The 22494-nt window shown below is 36.6% G+C and overlaps 2 protein-coding genes and 1 pseudogene across 6 annotated transcripts in view; 2 read left to right on the forward strand and 1 right to left on the reverse strand.

The window, feature by feature from the left end:
• Positions 1–14229, reverse strand: part of PTBP3 (polypyrimidine tract binding protein 3) — an 89062-nt gene extending 74833 nt beyond the window's left edge. For 3 of the 5 annotated variants that reach the window (XM_074362011.1, XM_074362012.1, XM_074362010.1), the window contains exons 1-2: positions 14033–14229; positions 11061–11094 (exon numbers count right to left, since the gene is read on the reverse strand). In XM_074362011.1, coding sequence (XP_074218112.1) covers positions 11061–11094; positions 14033–14040 — 42 coding nt within the window. In that variant the 5' untranslated portion in view covers positions 14041–14229. The remainder of the gene's footprint in view (positions 1–11060; positions 11095–14032) is intronic. The other 2 variants (XM_074362015.1, XM_074362013.1) reach the window with 1 other exon arrangement.
• Positions 4460–5612, forward strand: LOC105080951 (hypoxanthine-guanine phosphoribosyltransferase pseudogene; annotated as a pseudogene).
• A 2815-nt stretch (positions 14230–17044) lies between the features above and the next one.
• The window catches only part of HSDL2 (hydroxysteroid dehydrogenase like 2), an 88671-nt gene continuing 83221 nt past the window's right edge, over positions 17045–22494 (forward strand). The window contains exon 1 of the mRNA XM_074362017.1: positions 17045–17067. Coding sequence (XP_074218118.1) covers positions 17060–17067 — 8 coding nt within the window. The 5' untranslated portion in view covers positions 17045–17059. The remainder of the gene's footprint in view (positions 17068–22494) is intronic.

The raw sequence follows: 22494 nt of genomic DNA on the forward strand, positions 1-22494 counted from the left end.
TTTTCTTCCCAAGACCCTCCTAAAACCCTTCTTTCTCCTGCTTCAGTCTAGAATGACTGTTTTCTAGGACTTCTGAAAAGCTATTAACCTAAGTCTTCCTTTTACTTTCTTCTTGGTTGGCTCAACTTTTTCTTAAACTTCTGTTTTCCTTGTCCTTAGTTTACATTATCATTTGCTGGAGTACATCCTTAATTAACTACCTAAATGATGGTAAACACCAACGTAAACTTTCTGGGTACATGCATGTCTGAAAATTCTATCCTCAGAACTCTACCCTCATTATTAATTATTTGACAATCTGGGTTAAAAATTACGTTTCCTAAGAAATTTAAAAACACTGTCCTATTTTCATCTAGCACACAGTATGACTGGTAAGATGGCAGTCTGAAGTCATTTCTTTGAAGTTGATTTGTTTTTTTCCCGCCCTAGAAGTTTTCTGAATCATCTCTTCATCCATGGAATTCTAAAATTTCACAATAACCTATCTAGGCGATGGTCCTTTGTACTCATCATACCAGGCAATAAATAGGCGGGTCTAAAGCCTGAAACTAGCATGAATTGGTCTGAACCCTGAAACTACCATTACCCTTTGTACTTCCTGTACTAAGTAATAAATAGTTTGGTTTAAAGCCTTGAAACTGGCATGAATTGTTAACTCTCATCTCCAAAATCAACAATGGAGAAACTGTAGAAGCTGGAGGGAAGTGTGGATTTCAGGAACCAAAATAACGAGAAAAACCTTGAGAAAATTGAAAGCCTATCTGAACTGGTATATGGTGGGGGGGATGAGGGGTGGAGGATGGAGATGAGTGGCTACAGACTGGAGATGAGTGGCTACAGGCTGTAGTTGAGAGGACCCAGAAGTCTCAGTGAAGGAACAAGTTGGAAGAAAGATTTTAAAATTCTGTTCCTGCCTACAGATATTCTCAGAAATACAAAGCCTCCTGAGATTTGCCACAGAAAGATACATATTATAAACTTTTTGGAAAAAAAGAACTCAAATCAATTGAAAAACAAAGTTAAGACATGATGCAAGAGATACAAAAAATAAAAATGATCAAGTATCTTGTGAAGTTTATTGTCAAAAAAAAAATGCTGAAGTCTAGAGAAAATGAGAAAGTATATCTTTTTAAATCCAAAACTAAAATTCTGAACCATGATCACTGTGATGAAATGTAAGGAAAAAGATAAATCCATAGTTGAATAGAAATTTTAATACATTTTTCTTAGAAACTGACAGACTAAACTTACAAAATATGATCAGAAAAAACAAACAATACAATCAATAACTTAAGCTAATCACACTAATGAATGCAGAACCAGACATTCAGCTAAGAATAAACACAAGAACAGATACAGACACTGTATCAGGTTGGCAAACTTTATATATAAAGGGCCAAACAGTAAAGCACTTTTGGGTTTGTGGGCAATACAGTCTCTGTCACAACTCACAAAAGCCATCACAGACAATGTGAAAATGAATAAGCATGGCTATGTTCCAATAAATAAAACTTTATCTATGGACACTAAGATTTGAATCTCATCTATTTTCCATTTGTTACAAAATATTAATCTTTGGGTTTTTCCCAACCATTTAGAAGTATAAAAACCATTTTAGTTTTCAGGATGTATAAAAACAGACGGCAGTGAGCCCTGTTTACCCCTTGAGCCACTCTGACAACTTCCTTACTAGTTCATAAAAGAAGTCTCAGTACTATCCAAAGGAATATACTGAACATACTATACTCTCTACAATAAAATTAGAAACAATAAAAAAGAGTAGCTAATGTCTGGAAACTAAATTTTTATTTTTATTTTTTGGGGGGGGTTGATTAGGTTTTACTTATTTATTGGTTTGTTTGTTTGTTTTATTTTCAGAGGAGACTGGGGATTGAACCCAGGACCTTGTGTATGCTAAGTGTGCACTCAGAAACTAAGTTTTTAAAACCACTAAATAATCCTGGAGTTAAAAAGGAAATTTTTAAAAAATCATAAAGAATATGTAAAAATACTTAGATATGATGAAAATGAAAACACAAGTTCAAATTTGTGGGACCCAGCTTTAGTACTCAAGATACACTTACAGTTGTAAATACATTTATCAGGAAACAGCACATTTAAAAATAAGTGAGTTAATCATCTAATCCAAAAAAATTAGAAAAAGAGCAACAGAACAAGCCCCAAACCCGAAATTAGTGTGAGAGAAAACAGAGAACCTGAATTGACCATAGAATTAAAGATAGTAAAATAATAGACAAAGATATCCCTATGCTCCACTCCAACCCAGGCCCAGATGACTTTACAGGTGAGATCAAACAAACTTTTAAGAAAAAAGTTGTTCTACAGAACAGCCAAAGAATGAGAGTTACTCATTTCATTTTAAGAGGCTAGTGAAATCTTGACTCCAAAAATAGAATCAGAAAATCACCACTTTGCAACTATCATTATAATAACCAATTCAGGCAAGAACCATCAAACGGATGCTAAAACTAGTAGGTGAAGTTTGGGAGTTAAAATAATATTAGCATGGCTTCAAAGTATCATTCCACAAAATACTTATTAGTTACAAAGAGAAAAACAGTAAATTTACAGTAGAAAACCTGGCAAACACAGCCTTAACCAAGTGATCAAAGTTAACATTATAATAGGACAAATCAACATCGTTTGTCTTCTGATACAAAACACAGAGAATATAACAAAACTTCTGTGATATTCCTGCAAAAATACATAACCTAAATCTAGTTATAAAGGATCGGATACATTCAAAGGGACACCCTTCACAATAATATGTTTGTTTTCTTTAAAAATGTCAATGTCATGAATCAAAAAGACTGAGGAAATACTTCAGATTGACTTCCAGATTTTGATAATTATGCTAACTTAATGTGAAATGTCTTTGTTTTTAGGCAATACACTCTGAAGTATTTAGGAATTAAAGAATAAAGTAAAATAATGTATCAATGAAGTTTCAAAGAATCCCCTTGAGAAATTATTGGATACAAAGGGAAAATCAGTAACTTAATATAATGGAGAAGCCTGGCTGACAGTCATGGTAACCAACTGATGGTTCAGAAGGAGAAAAAAAAATGTAGAGAGATATATGTATATCTACAGAAAGTAACATACATATATGTAATCAAGGGAGAGAAAGAAAGAATATAAATGAATGATAAAACAAATGGGGCAAATGTGAACCACCTGAGTAATGATTGTATGAATTTTTTGTAGTATTCTTTAACCTTTCTGTAAGTTTGTAGTAAAATAAAGTTAAAAAAATCAATGAAATTCATGTTAGTATACTAAGAAAAAATAAAACCTTTAAAAAGGAAAATCACAGCATATACAAACTATGGTAAGCTATTAGAGAGAGAATGTGGTAATATAAAAAAGTCATATATGCATAACGATCTATAACCAAAAAGTATCTGCAACTACATAATCCTACTTGGACATCAGTAAGCTATTTAATTATTCATTTTTTCAATATTTATTCACTACTTTGATTTAGGGAATTGTATTAGTTATGTATAAAAGCATAACAAATTATCCCAAAATCTAGCAGCTAAAAAAAAAAAAAAGTACTTTTTAATTCAATTTCTGACAGTCAGGAATCTGGGCATGGCTTAAATTAGGTCTTCTGGCTCAAAGTCTCTCACAGGTTGGAATCATCTCAAGGTTCAATAGAGGAAATGGAGGTTCCACTTGAAGCCAGTGTTTTGGAACCTAATTCTTCAAGTAGATTTAAATCTACCATCTTGCTATCTGTTATCTCTTTGTCTCATCCATCCTTTATCTAAAACACAGACAGCTTTAAAAGAAAAGGAACAGGAAAAAGATATACACAAACACTAATCATAAGAAAACTGGAATGACTAGGATGATTGCATTAAAAGCAGATATCGGAACAGACACTATAACTACATAAAGATGTATATTACAAATTTCTTTTTTAAAACGGAAATTCATCAAGAAAATATAATATTCCAAAATATGAATGCATCTAATAGTTCAGCTTTAAAACACATAAAGCAAAAACTGACAACTACAAAAAGAAATAACATCTGCAATTGCAGATGGAAATTCTAATACTCCTCTCCTCTTTCGGTAATTAACGGAATAAAAAGGTTAGTGAAGACCTGAAACTTCAACAAGTTTGTCCTATTGACATTTTTAAAGCACCACATCCAACAAAAGTAAACTATACATTTTTTTCAAGTGTAAAGACAGACTATAAGTTTGACATTAAAACAAATCTCAGGAAATGTAAAAGAACTGAAATGGTATAAAGCATGTTCTCTGATCACAGTAGTATTAAAAAAAAAAAAAAAAAGTAACAGAAAGACATCCCAAGATTTGCGTTTGAAAACCCCAAGATACGCTGCACCTCTGCCTTCTGCTCAGCCCGCCACAGGCTTCCTTCTCCCCAGACTGCACTCAGCCCGCGCTAGCTGGCTCCATTATGGCGACCAGCAGACCCAGCATCATGATTAGTGATGACGAAGCAGTTATGATCTAGATTTATTTTGTGTATGTAATCATTATGCTGAGGATCTGGAAAAGGTGTTTATTCCTCATGGACTAATTATGGACAATGGCTTGCTCGAGATGTGATGAAGGACATGGGAGGCTATCACGCAGTGGCCCTCTCTGTCCTCAAGGAGAGCTACAAATTCTTTGCTGACCTGTTGGATTACATTAAAGCACTGAAAAGAAACAGTGAGAGATCCGTTCCTATGCTGTAGATTTTATCAGACTGAAGAGCAACTGCAATGACCAGTCAACAGGTGATGTAAGAGTAATTGGTGGAGACAATCTCTCAACTTTAACTGGAAAGAATGTCTTGATTTTTGAAGATATAATTGACACTGGCAAAACAATGCAAACCTTGCTGTCCTTGGTCAGCAGTAAAATACAAAGATGGTCAAGTTTGCTAGTGAAAAGGACCCCTCAAAATGTTGGATACAGACCAGACTTTGTTGGATTTGAAATTTCAGACAAGTTTGTCGTAGGGTATGTCCTTCACTATAATGAATACTTCAGGGATGTGAATCATGTTTGTGTCATTAGTGAAACTGGAAAAGCCAAATACAAAGCCTAAGATGAGAGTTCAAGTTTATAAACATCTGGAGTCCCACTGAAATCACCAGTAAAGTGATCAGATATTCTACTTCTGTGGCCAGCTGCTTAGGAGAACTTCTTGCATGCATCTCCTAAGAATTTTATCTGTTTTGTATTTTAGAAATGTCAGTTGCTGCATTCTCGAACTCTTTATTTGCACTATGAGCCTATAGACTATCAGTTCCCTTTGGGTGGATTGTTGTTTGACGCATGAATGAAAAATCTCTTAAACCACACCACTACTGAATGAAAATATTGAAATTGTATCTGTAAGAAACATTTAAAGAGAAGAATATATTAGTTTTTTAACTGGTACTTAAATTTTATATATTCAGAAAAGAATAGAAATGTTTGAGTATTGTTAATTATACCACTGAGTGTTTAGAAAAGAAGAGGCCAGTTTCATACCAGTGACAGCACTTAGAGGTACATTTATGTTGGATAAACCAAATGGCCTGGAATTAGTTTAGTAGCTGTCAGTAATATTAATGTATTTTTCCACTTGTTCGGATTATTTCTGATATATCTTTGTCAGCAGTTCCTTTGAAATGCAGATCAGTAAATTCCAAAAATACTACCAATTTTTCAATTCTTTAATGTAAAAATCCTTAAAATAAAGGCTATCTCTTTAAAAGAAAAAAAAAGAAAACCCCGAAATACTTAGAAATTAAATAATCACTTATAAATAATCATGGATAAAGGAGAAATCACAGGAAAAGTGAAAACCGTTAGAATTGAGTGAAAATTAAAACCCAACATATCAAAATTTGTGGGATGCAGGTAAGAAAAAAAAATCTAAATAGCACAATATCTATTTTTTAAACTGAATTAATAATTAAAAACTTTCCCATAAAGAAAATGCACCCCCAAATAGCTACACTGATGAATGCTATCAAACATTTAAGGAAGCAGTAACACTAATCTTATACAAACTCTCATCACCAGACTTGATATGGCTGAGAAAAGACACTTCAATAGAAACTTCCCAAACTGAAATGCAAAGAGAAAAAAGAATTGGAAAGAAAGAAAAGAAAAAAAGAGAATAAAGCAGAAGAAACATTTGAAAGCAATGAATGACCAAGAGTTTTCCATAATCATTGACAGACACCAAACCACACATCTAAGACCATGCCTTGCAGGGCAGGTCTACTGACAATACATTCCCTCGGTTTTTGTTTGAGGAAGTATTTATTTTTCCTTTACTTTAGATATTTTTCATGTGAAATTCTAGGTTGTTGGGTTTTCCCCTCTCCATTAACACTTTAAATACTCCACTCTACTTTCTTCCTGCTAGCATCATTTATTAAAAGAAAGAATGTTAAAAGAAGTACTTTGGGGAGAAGAAAATAGATCAGAAACTGAGATCTACATAAGGAAAAGGAGAAGGAATAAATGAAGGTAAAATATTTTATACTGCTTAACTGATCTAAAAGATAACTGTGTATTTAAAGTAATAACAGTAAATTTCATGTAGTTAAGTGAAATGAAGGATAACAGTGTCACACAGGACAGGAAGGAGAAATTAGGAATGCTCTGTTATAAGGTACCTGCATTATGCATGGAGCAGTATAGTGTTACCTGAAGGTGGATTTAAATGAGTTTTAAATGTATACTGCAACCACTAAAATGTATAGGGCAACCAGTAAAAACATTTTTTAAAGAAGTGTAATATGCTACCAGAGGAGATAAATGGAATCATATAAAATGCTCAGTTAAAATCAAAAGGCAAATAAGAGAGAAAGAAAATAAAAATAAAGAATAAGCCAATGAATAAAAAATAGTCATGAACAAGGTAATTATTAACCCAACTAAATTAATCATCCTTTCAAGTGTAAATGTGGTAATGGTCTACGTATACTGATTAGAAGACAGATTGAGTGGATTAAAAAAAATAAGACCTAATTGTGTGTTGTCTACAAGAAACCCACTTCAAAAGAATAGGCAAAATATTTAATATTCAGAAAAGAAAGAAGCTAAGTGAATAGCTAATAAGCACATGAAAGGGTACACATCACCAGTCCTTAGGTCAAGACAAATTAAAACTACAATGAGAAACTACTAGCCATTCTAGTTACACCCACTAAATAAAAGTGTTGGCGAGGAAGTGGGGCAACATGAACTCTAATACAAAGTTGGTCAGAGTGTAAAGTGGTGTAACATTTTGTGAAATAATCAAGTTAAACATACACATAAACATCCAATTTTACTCCTAGGCATGGTGTACAATGAAACACACATCTACTTAAAGATATACACAAATGTTTATAGTAGCTTTATTCATAATAGCTCAACTCTGAAAAGAACCCAAGTGTCCATCAACATGAGAATGGATTTTTAAATATTGTGATAAATTCACACAATGGAGTACTTTCAGAAAATAAGAACAAACTACTGATACTGGCAACATGGATAAATCTAAATATTCATTTTGCTGAGTAAAAGCCAGATGTCAAAGAGCTTATGCTGTATATTTGAAGGGTGAATATTTTATTCCATTTATATGAAGCTCAGAAACACACAAAATTAATCTATGATGACAGAAATCAAAAGAGTTGCCTAGACTGGGTTTGGAAAAGGGCAACAGGAAACTTTTCGGAATGATGTTCTATTGTCTTGATTTGGGAGTAAGGAAACAGAGGGAAATAGGTTTGTCAAAATTTACTGCATTGTACTCTTAAAACCTGGGCTTTTCACTCTATGTAAATTACAGCTCAGTTGAAAAGAAAAAAGATTTCTGGCAAAGGCCTTCTATATTTTCTGTAGTTCAAGCACAGCAAGCAGTGGACAAACTTCTTCCGCAAATGGTCAGAAAGTAAGTATTTTAGACTTTGCAGTCATATGGTCCCTGCTATAACCCCTCTGTCATTGTATTGTCAAAGCAGCCAGACAATATGGAAACAAATGAGCATGACTGTGTTTCAATAATACTATTTACAAAAAAACAGGTGGCAAGCTGGATTTGGTCCACAGACTGTAGTTTGCTAACTTCTAAAGGAGCAAATAGAAAATCAAACTTCAAAATTAATTTAAACACGCTGCATTGTTCTTTCTAGTGACCAGAAGCCAATTATAGTCCTTCCTAAATTTGTGAATTTTTCTTTACTCACCTGCTCATTTAAAATAGGAAGATAAACGAGAAAATGCCAAAAACATATTTAATATGGAAGATCATCATTTAAAAAAATCACTTAACAGCTACTGTAATATTCTAAAAAAAAATCCAGGAATGCGAGAAATTTTTCAGTTTAAGATAAACTAACTGGTAATAATTAATGTATAAGCTGGAAATTTAAAGCACACTTAGGTACATACATAAAAAGCTATGTTATCCACAATTCACTTTGATTTATCTGGTATAATAAAGTTCTTGAAACATGCCCAATATACTCATTAATAATTACCTGGTTCGTTTTTCATTTAAAAAAACTGAAAATTAAGGATAGCAATTACTTCTCACTTAAAAGCATTTCAGAATAGGAAATAACATGTGGAAATAAAATAAATGTTTTCTGAGAAGTATCAAAAGCCAATTTTTTTGCCTAATTTAGGCAAGGCTCAAGAATTGATACCCTGCAAAGAACATCGAGGGTATACAACTAGGTATTAAAAATCTCAAACATGACATGGCCCTAAGCTGCCTGAAAATATCTATTTTCAAGAGAATTCCAATCTAAAAAATGAATTTAATTCTCTCTCCCCATGGTATATACATATTAGAAGAAACACTAGCAAATTAGAAGGCTTGGGGTCCAGAATAAATTTGCCACCTAACTGGGTGTGTGACAATCTGGCATCCATTCATGCATCAGGTATTTCTGAGAGCTTATTATGTGCCAGACACTGGACACAGCAGTGAAGGAAACAGCAAAAATCCCTGCCCTCATGACACATTCTAGTGACTCACTTAATCTCAAAAAATATTTCAGTTTTTTCCCCTAAGACAATGGATTTCATATTTAAGGGTATCTTCAAAGCTTTAAAAATGAAATCCATATTACATTTCTGCATCTAGGAAAGCAAGGGGCATAATATGAAATCCACTCTTGCCATTGGCTAACAGTTTTTGTTGTGTCATCATATTCAAACAGCAAACTGAAGAAAATAAGCAATTGACACTATTGACAGACTTACTTAAATTCGCTAATTCTGGTTTATACAATCTAGAGGAAATATGAGCCTTATTGGCCTATTACTTGGTAACTAAACTTCCTTGGATGAGATCCAAGAAAGAAGCAAAACAATCTTATGAGAAATTTCTCCATACAATGATTTTATAGATACTTCCATTATTCAAGTCTATAAAAATATAAGACTGCCTAGTTATTCAATTAATCAGCTTATCTTTTCCTAAAGTGCTTGCTGCAATACAGGTAGTCAGAAATCCACATTGTGCATTCAAATCTGGTTCCTGAGACTAATATTAAAATTTTTATTTATCATTAAAATGTATTTTTCCCCACAATAAAATTGGCCTGACAGTTCTCAAGCATAACTTCTCAACTCCCAAATGGTAAGTTTTTAAAATGTCTCATGTATTCATTTTTCCCAGATAAACTCTAGAATCACAAATTACATTTCCGGTAAGACTGAAACAACACTCACTTTAAATATCTATTCCCTCACGGGCACCTATAGAGACACCAAAAGGGATCCTGGATATGAGGTTGCAGCTTCTAATCTCTGAGTATCATTCCCAGATGAGAAACTGACTTAAGTATCTAAAAAAAAAAAAAAAAAAAAAAGATATCCCACTAAAAGAGACTCTTTCGCTTATTTTCAACTTACAAAGTATGTTTGAAGTTTGCCAAAGCAAGCTAACTCCATCCAACCTCAAAAGACAGTATAAGCAGCAGTCCTCAATTATGCTAATCTTGAATATCTGATTGTTAGTCTAAAATGTCGTTTACTGTATTTGTGTTTATTTTTATGGTGTTTTAAGGATATGAGCACCACCCTCAGATCTAATAAGCCCAAATACAGAAGTGTTGAAATTGTTAGCGATAAGAGATGATGGAACAGAAAACAGAAGAATGACTTTTAACATAAAATACATATAAGATACACAGGAATTATTTTTCTATTTTCTACAGTAATCTGACTGTAAGTGCCTCTAGAACTAGATTCTCAACTAAGTTATATCAAATACTAAATTGCTAAAGGAAACCTTAATGCATCCATTTATATTTTAAAAGCCCCATATCGATAAACTTGATTTATATTTTAGAATTCAATAAATGAGAAGACTTCGATAAAATTGAAATTACCTGTAACTTAGAAGAATCATTATTGTAAAATATTATCTATCCAACTCTCCTGCTGTTCACCTTTTAGACAGAACCCTCATTACTGGCAGCTAGATACAATGGAAAAAAAAGATCAGGCTTTGGAACCTGGAAGACATGGGTTTGAACTCTGGTGTACCACACCCCGAACACAAATTTTCTGAACCTATTTTTTCATCTCTATGGTGGGAATATTAATCCCTACCTTAAAGGAGTGTTATAATTATTAGTGAAAATAGATGTAAAGCAGCTTACATTTAATAGGAACTGAAGAAACTTTAGCTGTTATTATTTTATTACTCATAAGCTCATCCAAGAGAAGATGTAAGAAAGAACATGACAAAATAAGTTAGCGCCCGGGTTAAGTTTAAGCGCTAAAACAAAATAAAAACACACACCCTGACAGTTCAAGTGAAACTCTGGGCTAAACTTTTTGTTCACACTTTAGATAAAAAAGATAATATTGTAACCACTCTTTATACACATATAAAATCCAGAATTACAGGTCTACTTAGTTTGGAGCTAAATAAAAATGAAAGATTTTTTATCATACAGTAAAACAGGTAATTTTATGAATAGGTGAGATGATTTCACCACTGGAGAAAAATGACAAAACTAAGATTTAAAAATGCTTATGAAAGGATATTAAAAGATTCCTACCTTTAAACCGACTGCTATAAGATCTGTAACAACACTGTATGGAAAAAGTAAAGAGAAAATGGAAAACAAAGTTAGAGAACAAGTTTTTAAAAGACAGATAAGATTAAAGAAAAAAGAAAACGCATTATAATAACAAATAATAAAAATAAGAATGTGATGAGTTATGAAACGTTAATACAAAGAAAAGTGAATGGGACAGTCTAGCAACAGCAGAGTATAAAAGCAAAGTTTTAATAGCAATGTAAGAAGCAAAAAATAAATCAAATTCTCTTTTAGTATTTAGAAAAATATGACTGTGCTTCAATAAAATGAGTATGTGTTTATCCATTTACCTCTATTTAACAAATTCAAACCAAAACTTACAATCACTAAAGTTCATTCCTCTAAATCACTGGTATGATTATCATATCTAAAGTTTTAAATGAAACAAGACCAGGGAGTGGATTTTACAGAAAATAGAAGATATCTTGCAAATTTGTATCTACCACCCAAATGGCTCATCAAAATACAGCTAAGGCATCTCTCAGAATTAAATTACAAATATCAAACTTCAGATATCAAAAATTTTGAAGATCTGCTTAAAAAAATTCTACCACATCAAAACTATGTCTAAGTATAAATTACCTCAGAAGAAAATGAACACATACACACACACACACACACAAACACACAAGACAGTTGGGATTTGAGGAAGAACTAGAAAGGTATGTTGACTGGCGGTTTGTTATTTGTTAACTACCCAAAATAATGAAAAAGGACCTTTTTCAGGCTGTGGGAAAATGTAAAAATTTAATTAGTCTTCTGAAACCATCAATTAACTGTGTTCAAAACCATAATACCTCAATACCAAGATGTAAATCTCTCTCTTCTAACCCCAAAGAAACTGTCCTCAATTAAGTTTATCTCCATATCTCCTAAAAGAAAGCTATAACAAAATTCTATGTATTATTAAATCATCATTACTTAATAAAAGTAAACAAATTTATGACTGATTGTTTAATGATGTAAAATTTAATTGTTTCAAGCAATAACATGTAGATATAAAATTTTTCCTTAGACTTTTGAAACTTAAATTTCATTTGTCTGAAATTTAAGTGTGATAAATAACTCTAACATTTGTGCATAAAAAATAAGATTGTGTAATATACTATGGTATTGGTCCTGATGAAGAGAGCAAATCATGCTCCTACCTGAACTCCCAAATGAACTTACCTTCCACTATGCCTTATTGACCCACATATCTAAACCAATAAACTCATTCTCAGCTTTCAAACCACATTTAGGGAGAAGAGAAAGTTAACTTCTTAAACACTATCCAAAAGAGTAAGTTTGCACATCACAGGTGTCTAAGAGTTTAACAGCCAAGACTCATAATCCAACAGTACTTTTTATTATCACTATAAAATTTCCAATACAAAAAGCTAGCCTGGTTCCACATCCCAAGTCAAACCGTCTAACGACAATTCACTACACACAATGAAATACTAATTTCACAGCCTTTCTCAACTGAAGCAGGGCATAGTTACACAAATAATTAAAATAGCAAAATCTTGCACACGTTTAAAGTGTAATTGAAAAAGGTGGTTTGAAATGAGTCTAACAATGATCTCAGCGAAGCTTCAATTAAACAATAAAAGTAGCTTCAGTTAAATTTTTAAAAATACTTGAAAGAACATCGCAACCATAAATGAAATCTAAAACTGCACTTTGTCTAACGTCTGTAGCCGTGTGCAATCTGCATTCAAATGAGTTAACCCAATGTATCGTATAGAATTACTATTACGAACTAGGATAAATAAAATCTAATGAAGGCAAAAATTGTTTGAAGATTCCATCGTCTTTACACAGCATGACAACAATCATATGGTAACATCTACGCAGCTTTTCTGTTCAAGCAAGTTCCATATATCCCACCACCAAGAGGTTTGCAGAAATCCAGTCATCAAAATCAAGCAAAGGGCCAAACTCTCAAGTGCATAATGAAAATAAATGGATTTGCAGGCTCTAATAGAGCTAGAGGTTTGGTTTTTTTTTTTTTAAATCTTGATGCAGATGTACTACGATCTTCAATTAATTCACCAAGATCCTAATCTAGATGTTTCCTTAATCATTCAAAATTCTGTCTGGTCCCATCCCATATCCCCGGTCCCCGGAGAAATATTTACATCGGTGATTCTAAATCTTTTTATTTTGGTCACAGACCTCATTAACTTTTAGAGCGTTTAAAGCTCCCGGAAAATTGCACGTATACAGTATTTTGCATACAGCGCAGGGAATTCACGAAGTTTCTTTAGTGGGGAGGTGGGGGGGGGAGGCACGTCCATGGTCACCAAGTCCAGACGCCCGGTACGGTAATCGTTAAAAGAGCTCACAGCACAAGCCCGCGGCGGGAGCCCCGTCAGTACCGAGACCCCGCGTGGGGCCCGGGCTCCGGTACCCGGTCGCCGCCCAGACGTGTACCGACGCGTGCCCTCGCCGTCGGCCACTCCGCGGCCACTCGCCTCCCCGCCAGGGGAAGCTCCGGCGCTCGCCCCACCTCACCGGTAAACAGCAACTCCCCGAGCGGGAGGACGCCCGCCCCGAGCGCCGCCTCCGCCTCCCCCAGCGCCGCGCACCATTTTCTGAGAGGAAGTGTCGGGAGGCCGGGCCGGGCTCCCCGGACTCTCGGGCGGAGGGCGGACCTCGACACCCGGGGGCTGCACCGGGCTTTCCTCCGCTTCCCGGGGCGACGGTGTGAACGGGCGGACATTACCAGGCGCCCTGTGGGGGAAGGAGAGGCTGCGGCGGATCGCCCCTCCGCGATTCGGGGCTCCCCGAGGAGGCGCCCGGAAGACCCGCCGTCGGGCTCGGCCGCGTCCACTCCTCGGGCCGCCGGCGCCGCGCCCGACTCCCCAGCTTCGGCGCGACCGGCCGAGAGCCGAAAGGAAGCGGGCGAGCGCAGTCCGGTGGCGGCCGCACCGCCGAGCACTTACCCATCCATGGCCCAGACGGAGAAGCGCACAGTGCGGGGACTGACGGGCTCACCGCGAGCAGAGGGAGGAGGCGGCGAAGCAGAGCGGCTCCGGGGACCGGCCAGCGGCGCCTCTCCGGAGCCCCGGCCGGTCGGAGGTGGAAGGAGAGTGGGAAACAGGGGCGGAGACCAGGGACGCTCCCGCCACCGCCGCACCCCCGCCTTCCCCACCCCCCGAGCGCGTCCCCGCCTCGCCTCACCCCGCCCCTCAGCGTCGACGCCCTCCCTGGGCCCCGCCCTCAGCCGCCCTCCGGCTCGGCTCCAGGGCGCCCTCTTCCTGCGGTAGCCCTAAGACCCCGCCTTCCGGCCCCCCGCCCCGGCGCGCGCGCCCCCCCCACCTCCCTCCTGCGCTCACGGGGGCGCGCGCCTTGTGCTTCCCGCTTCTCTGCCCCGCCCGCGCTCCCGCGGGCTCGGCCGGCCTTCCGGCTTCTCCGCCCAGGGCGGCCTAGCTTGGACACTTCCCTCTACCGGCGGGAAAAGCGTTGGGGACCGGACTCGGGAGAGTAGGTAGGAGTGTCCCGCGAGGACTCCAGAACCGCGGCGGAACTGCCCCGAGTGGGCACGGGTGTCGAGGACTCGGCCCCAAGCACTGAGGCCAGGGGCGGGCTGTGGTCTTCCAACCCGCCGGCCCTGCAGCCCAGGGAAGCCCGGGCTTGGGCCCCGGGCAGCGGCGACCTCCAGCCAGTGCGGGACCCGCCCGTCGCCTACCCGGCGACCCGCATCGGCCGGATAGGTGTTGTGGGGATGAAGATGAATGAGGTGAAAGAGACTGCCCCAAACTTGAGAATATTTGCGTTTTTATGCAGTTTTAATCTCTGAGTGCTTTTCGACCCCGATAGTTTTGGGATTGAATTTATAGGAAACAGTCGTTGCACAATATGGAATGGCCACTATATTGCTAGCATTTTATAAAAGTTTCCACGTTCCTCCCTGTAAAACAACAACAAACAACAATGAGGGTGTGATTATTCTCTTTTTTTTTTCCAGATGAAAATGTACACGTGAATAGAATGATTTGCCCGCCACTAGATCCCTTTCCTCTTAGTTTGTGCAAAATTATAAGCATATAACTAGTGGCAACTCGCTTTTTCCCCCCTTTTGTGGTCTGTTTGGTTTTGAAATTGAATGATTTTTCAGTTCGCATATCACCAAAACGTGAGCCACTTTAAGGCTGCCCTCCACCAAATGCTTAACCTCCCTGAGTGGAGGCAACTGCTCCCTCTGAGCCTCATTTGAAAAGCAAGTGACAAGAAGCTCAGTCGGCTAGATATCCTTGCTACTATCCTGCTTTTCAATAAGCGAGTGCCACCAAAAAGATTTAAACTGTTGATTCATTCGTCATTCAGTCAATATTTATTGTTTACTATGTGCCAAGCACTGAGGAGCTACCCAAGAAAATCAGGTCCAGGATTCACGGTTGCATGGATTCCTCAGTCTGTTATGTATTTACTCTCAAAAAACAATATTCAAATAGCTCAGGTATCGTATTAGGGGAGACCATCCTTTAGGAGTACTGTAGCTAACTTAAACCCCACTTTCCAAAAGGTCAAATATATTCTGTTTTGTATGTTAAATGGAAATACTAAGTTGCCCTTGTAAGCATTGCCAACCTACATTGCCAAATGGATATTAAAAATATCAGCAAGATAAATAGCTGATGCAGTCTTGCTGCTATTGTTTGCGGATATATTCTCTTGATGAACTTTCCTTAATTCTTCTTTTTAGCTAAACAAGTAATATATGTATATATGCTCATTTTGGAAAATTCAAACAATATTAAGTATTAAAAAGTTATAATTATTTTTCTTAACAACTTATTTTTCTTCATGCCCCCTGCCCATGATAACCAGCATTAACAGTTTTGTGTGCATCTTTTTAGACCCTTGCCAATTTTTGCTTTTTTCACTAAAAAAATTCTGGAGATTTTTTTTTATGTCAGTACTTTTCATCTACTTAATTCTTCCTAATACTGCATAATATTTCATAATTTTATGTGCCGTAATTTTATTTAACCTTTTCCAAAATAGTGGAAATATATACATTGTTTCTAATTATTCAAGATAACTAACAATAGTGCAAAGAACATCGTGTTTGTATGAACATCTTTGCATGCATATAATCATATCTGAGGAATAGATTCCTAGAAGCAGAATTGCAGAATAAAGGGCATAAGCATCTTCAGATTTGATAAATATTGCCAAAATGATTCCCAAAAGGCTATACCCATTTACACTGTATTTAAAAGAGAAAAGTTACCTTTCTCTTAGCCCGTGCCTTAAGATAGCTAACAAGTTTCAGTATTAAAAAATAAATGTGAAGTCTGTCTCAAACTCTGTCCATATTGAAAAGTTTGCAAAGTCTCCAATGTAAAGTGTACCTGACTAAAATGAACAAAACTGTATGGCATTTCCTAAACACTTAACATCCAGTTTTACAAGAGAAGCCTAGATAATAAAAAACAACTCACAATAGAAAACAAGGAGAAACTTTGCCCTTTCTCGTGCTTCTTGATCATAAGTTTAAAAGAATTCTCATAGATTGAGCTCCATAGGTTTATGATTTAAAAGCAGTAGATAGAATGCAATTTATTTCTTCTAGGCCCACTTTTAGAATTCTAGCTATTCCCATAGTCCATATGGTATGGGAAAACCGTGGCCTATAATGTCATCAGAAGTTACTGAGTTTCTGGAATGATCAGATATCACTCACATGACCTGGCTTAGCATGAGAACTTTATGTTCTGTATACTCGCTTTTTGGTGGTAAAGAGAATAACACATTCTTTATTTGCTAATGGCTCCATACTTTTGAAAAGTAAGACAGTTACAATAATTTAGTTTATAAGTTTTCTAACACTCTGCCTTCCTTTTGTTTTCGTTCTAATTTAAGAAATTCCCTTGAAACACCTTCATCTGATAAGAGCACCCCCCCTCCATTATTATGTTTGGACAAAATGTAATCTTTGGACATTTGCCTTGAAGCATTGCAGTATGCAGTGGTAGGTATCATTTGACCAACTTTATTACCCTATTAGGTAAGACTAAAAATAATGCAAAGATGCCAGTATAAGTCAGAAATAAGATGAGCCAAGGGGCTTCAAGATGGAAGACTAGAAGGACGTGGAGCTCACCTCCTCCCACAAATACATCAAAAATACATGTACATGTGGAACAATTTTTCACAGACTTTCTACTGAACTCTGGCAGAAGATCTTATACTAGTAAAGCTACAAGAGGAATCTCCATTTAATTGGGTAGGACAGAAAAAAAGAAAAATACCCAGGACAGGACCTGTACCCTGAGGAGAGAGCAGTAAAAGAGGGAAAGTTCCCTCACCCTAGAAAGCCCCTTCACTAGCAGGGAGATCAGCCAGGACAGAAAGGGAGCTGCAGAAACTCAGAGGAGAACACAGAAGCCACTTCGCAACAGGCAGAACAGAAAGAAACTGGTGCAGAGGATCTGGGCCACCTGACTGTACCCCCCAACCCAAGACGTGAGCCTGCTGATATGTGCAGGGGTCGGGTGCTGAGTTTCGGGCTACAAAAGACAGATCTGGAGGAGGACTGGAGTTGGCTGCATGGAAGCAGACTGAAGGGGCTGGAGTGGGGTATAGGCTGAAATTGGGAGTGTGTGCAGAGAGCACAGGTGTGCCATAAAAACCCCTATTGTTAGTGCAGGCGAAGGGAGGACCTTTGGCAGATCTGTGCTCTTGATGCCTTTGTGAGCTTGGCACATGTGGGAGTCTTGAGTGGAGAGCTGGTGCATGGCTGGGGCTAGTCTAACATTAATAGTAGGCACGTGCACACTGAGATGGGGCTAGGGTTTGGGCTGACTCTGTGGCCATGGTGGATTGAGGTGTGTAAGTATGGCAAGTCTTGGTGCCTGACTTCAAAGAATCTGCCTTGGTGGCTTTGTGAGCACAGCACTTGAAGGCACCAGGGCAGACCACCTGGATTCCTACAGCTGAAGCAGGGCTGAGGGCAGTGCCAACAACAGTGTACTCTGTGAGCATGCACGGTGGGTGACAGGTGACTCCACACCACAGAATGAACTTCTCAGTGGACGTCTCCTGTGGAAGAATACTCAGCAGCTCTTCTCCCAGCGGAAGTAATCCAGTCCCACCTACCTCACACAACAGCTCAGAAATGGACCTGGGGGATTCTACTCCAACAACTGGGGAGCAGACCCAGCCCCCAACAGGGCTGTGACAGCACAGAGCAAAGAAGAGGGCCTGTTTAATATCCAGTGCAGGCTCTGGTCACCACACCAATCACACCCACTAATTTTTTTTAGAGCCCAATATTGGACTGATGCAAAATTAGAATTTGGTTTTTTTTATCTCTGCTAAAATGACAGTTTCTCAGATTGGTTCTATTTATTTATTTATCTATCTATCTATTTATAACTTTTTTTTTATTGAGTTATAGTCATTTTACAATGTTGTGTCAAATTCCAGTGTAGAGCACAATTTTTCAGTTATACATGAACATACATATATTCATTGTCACATTTTTTTTTCACACCCACTATTAAAAGGATAACAGCCAACACACATAGAGGAAAGACCTGGCAACCAACCATACTAAAAACAGCCCTTACCACATAAATATTAGACACGCAGAGACTATACAGGGATGCTCCCACATAAAAAAACAGCTCTTCAAGATCACAGTAGAAAACTGTTACTCCTAATATAAGTAAAATGAAGAAGCAGAGGAACCACTGTCAATTAAAAGAACAATAGAAATCCCATGAAAGAACAATGAAATAGACCTTTCTAGTTTACCAGAGCTTGAGTTAAATAAGGAGATAATAAAAATACTGAAGGAATTAAGAAAGGCTATCGACAGAAATGCAGATGACTTTAAAAAGGAACAAGAAACTATAAAGAGGAGCCAATTAAAATCAGAAAACTCAATTGCCAAAATAAAAGCAGAGCTAAAGGCAGTAAATAGCAGACCAAGTAGTGCATAAGAATGAATAAGTGATCTGGAAGATAGACTAATGGAAATCACCCAATCAGAACAGCACATACAAAGACAAATGGAGGAAAAAAGAAAATGAAAGCAATATCAGAGACCTATGGGATAATATAAAGCATGCCAATCTATGCATAATAGGGGCCCCAGAAAGAGAACAAAGAAAAAAAGGGATTGAAAATGTTTTTGAAGAAATTATCACTGAAAACTTCCCAAACCTAGAGAAGGAAACAGACATCCAGGTACAGGAAGCAGAGGGTCCCAAACAATATGAACCCAAACAGATCCACACCAAGATATATCATAATTAAAATGATAAAAGTTAAAGATACAGAGAGGATTTGATAAGCAGCAAGAGGAAAAAAGTCAGTTATAAGGGAACCCCTGTGAGGTTATCGGCTGATTTCTCTGCAGAAACTTTACAGGCCAGAAGGGAGTGGCATGATACATTCCAACTCCTGAAAGAGAAAACCCTGCAACCTAGGATATTCTGCCCAGCAAGAGTATAATTTAGAATAGAAGGAGAGATGGGGGTGGCTAAAACATAGTGGGAGAACGCATGCTTAGCATACACCAGACCCTGGGTTCAATTCCCAGCACCTCCATTAAAAATTAAAAAAAAAAATTTTTTTTAAAGAATAGAAGGAGAGATAAAGAAGTTCTCAGACAAGCAAAACTAAGAGACTACAGCAATGCTAAAACTATCCTAAAAGAAACATTGAAAGGTCTTTAAATAGAAGAGAAACAAGAATCTAGAAAAAAATCACAATTGGAAATGTGACAATAACTATAATGAACAGTAAAAGAATAAGCATGAAGATATAAAAGAGGACATCAAAATCATAAAACAACAAGGTCCTACTGTATAGCACAGGGCAGTATATTCAATACCTTGTAATAGTCTATAATGAAAAAATGTGAAAAGGAATATATATGTATATATGTATCTATAACTGAATCACTATGATGTACACCAGAAATTAACAATATTGTGAACTGACTATATTTCAATTAAAAAAAAATCATAAAATGTGGGGGGAGAGGAGTAAGAAAATGTAGATTTATTTTCTTTTTTTTTTAGAATGTGTTTGAGCCTCTATGATTACTAGTATAAAATAAACAACAAGGTCCTACTGTATAGCACAGGGAACTATAGCCAGTGTCTTGTAGTAACCTTAAATGAAAAAGAATATATATGTGTGTAACTGAATCACTGTATACCCGAGACTAACACAACATTGTAAATCGACTATACTTCAATTAAGAATAAATAAATAAATAAATAAAATTTTAAATTAAAAAAATAAACACTATGTCATGACATCTTGCCCTATCAATAAAGATAAAACCACATCATCAAAAGGAAGGAAGGAAGGAAGAAAAAGAAAGGAAGAGAGAAAAAGAAAGAGAGAGAAAGAGAGATGAGCCATTAGATGAACCTGGGAGATGGGCATTTTAATACCATTTTATCCCCTGAAAAATACAAAATCATAATCACTAATACATATACCCTAAAATAGAAACATCTGAAATTATACTTAATGAAGAAACCTAAACTCAAAAGGCCACAAACCATGTAATTCCATTTATATAACATTCTCAAAATGACAAAATTACAGAGATGGAGAACAGATAGATTAGTAGTTGCCAGGGGTTAGGAACTGGGTGGGAGGGTATGGAAAGAGAAGGAGATGGGTGTGACTTATATAAGAGAGTAGCAAAGCGGGTATTTGACCTTCTTCTCTTACTATAGTCACTCTCTTGACACAGTATCAGAGTTTTAAATATCATCTATAGCCTGATGATTACCAACATTTTTTCTCTAGCCTAGAACTTTTCCTTGAACATCAGATTTGGTTATTCCTGGATGGGACCAGGCAGGTTCCCATCTAGGAGCCTTTGTGCTTGCTGTTCTCTCTGACTGGGATGCTCTTCCCTACATTGTTTGCTCCTTCATTTCTAGAATCCTTTGTATCCTTCCTCACATGTAACTTTCCCAGTAAGACCTTTCCTGACCATCTTATTTCAAATTGGAACTCGTGCATTCTCCCTCCTAAATCTATCCTCCTCCCTGCTTTATTTTTCTCCGTATTCTAACATACATAACTTACTCATTTATTTTATTCATTGTTCATCTCCTTCCACTAAAATGTGAAATTGATTAAAGCAGGGATATTTGTGTGGGTTTGTTTGCTGATGTATTCTTTTTTCCTCTCCTTTTTTTCATTCTTTTTTATTGAAGTATAGTTGGTTTACACTGTTGTGTCAATTTCTGCTATACAGCATAATGCTTTAGTCATACATATACATACGTATATTCATTTTCATATTCTTTTTCATTATAGGTTACTACAAAATATTGAATATAGTTCCCTGTGCTGTACAGAAGAAATTTGTTGTTTATCTATTTTTTATATAGTAGTTAGTATCTGCAAATTTTGAACTCCCAATTTATCCCTTCCCACCCTTTTTACCCCTGGTAACCATAAGTTTGTTCTCTACGTCTGTGAGTCTGTTTCTGTTTTGTAAATAAGTTCATTTTTTTTTTTTTTTGAGATTCCACATGTAAGTGATATCATATGGTATTTTCTTTCTCTTTCTGGCTTACTTCACTTAGAATGACAATCTCCAGGTCCATCCATGTTGCTGCAAATGGTGTTATTTTATTCTTTTTTATGACTGAGTAGAATTCCATTGTGTATGTGTATATATAATATATATATACCACAACTTCTTTATCCAGTCATCTGTCAGTGGACATTTAGGTAGTTTCCATGTCTTGGCCACTGTAAATAGTTTTGCTACTGTATTTTTAGCAACTAGAACTATACTTAGCACATAATAGTCAGTATTGTATTAAATGAATACATGAATACTGATTGTACCTTACAGAGACAATCTTTCTTTTATTTTGGAAATTATTTATTGTATTAATTTCTATTAAACTTTTGCTGTCTTCTTTAGCATTACTAACCAGTTATTCATTATGCCTCTGTTTGATCCTTTCCATATTTTTTCTTTAATGTCCTATGTTTTTCTTTTTCCTTAATATTTTGTGTGATTTCTTCAAGCCTATTCTCTCCAACCCTAACTCAGATTTCTGCAGTACTAGATTGATTCCTTGTTATTCTTTATGTGTTTTAAAATTCAACAATCATTTTGTTTTCTCCTTATTCTCTTTCATTAGCTCTTCTAGCTTTTTAAAAAATTTTTAAAAATATTATTATCTTATGTATATTTTAAAATCTCATATTTCATGGAATCCTTTTTAAATTGCCTAAATAGGGCAGAGAAGTACTTTGCCTAAAGTCTTCCTCTTACCCATATTTGTTTTTCTTTAAGAGTACAATTTATGTTTTTACCTATTATATTGTTCTACTTCATTTGCTGTTGTTGTTTTTGGCATGGATTTCTTTTTTTTTTTTTTAACATTTTTTATTGATTTAT

Source organism: Camelus bactrianus, chromosome 4 (genome assembly GCF_048773025.1).
Source record: "Camelus bactrianus isolate YW-2024 breed Bactrian camel chromosome 4, ASM4877302v1, whole genome shotgun sequence".
Lineage (NCBI taxonomy): Eukaryota > Metazoa > Chordata > Mammalia > Artiodactyla > Camelidae > Camelus > Camelus bactrianus.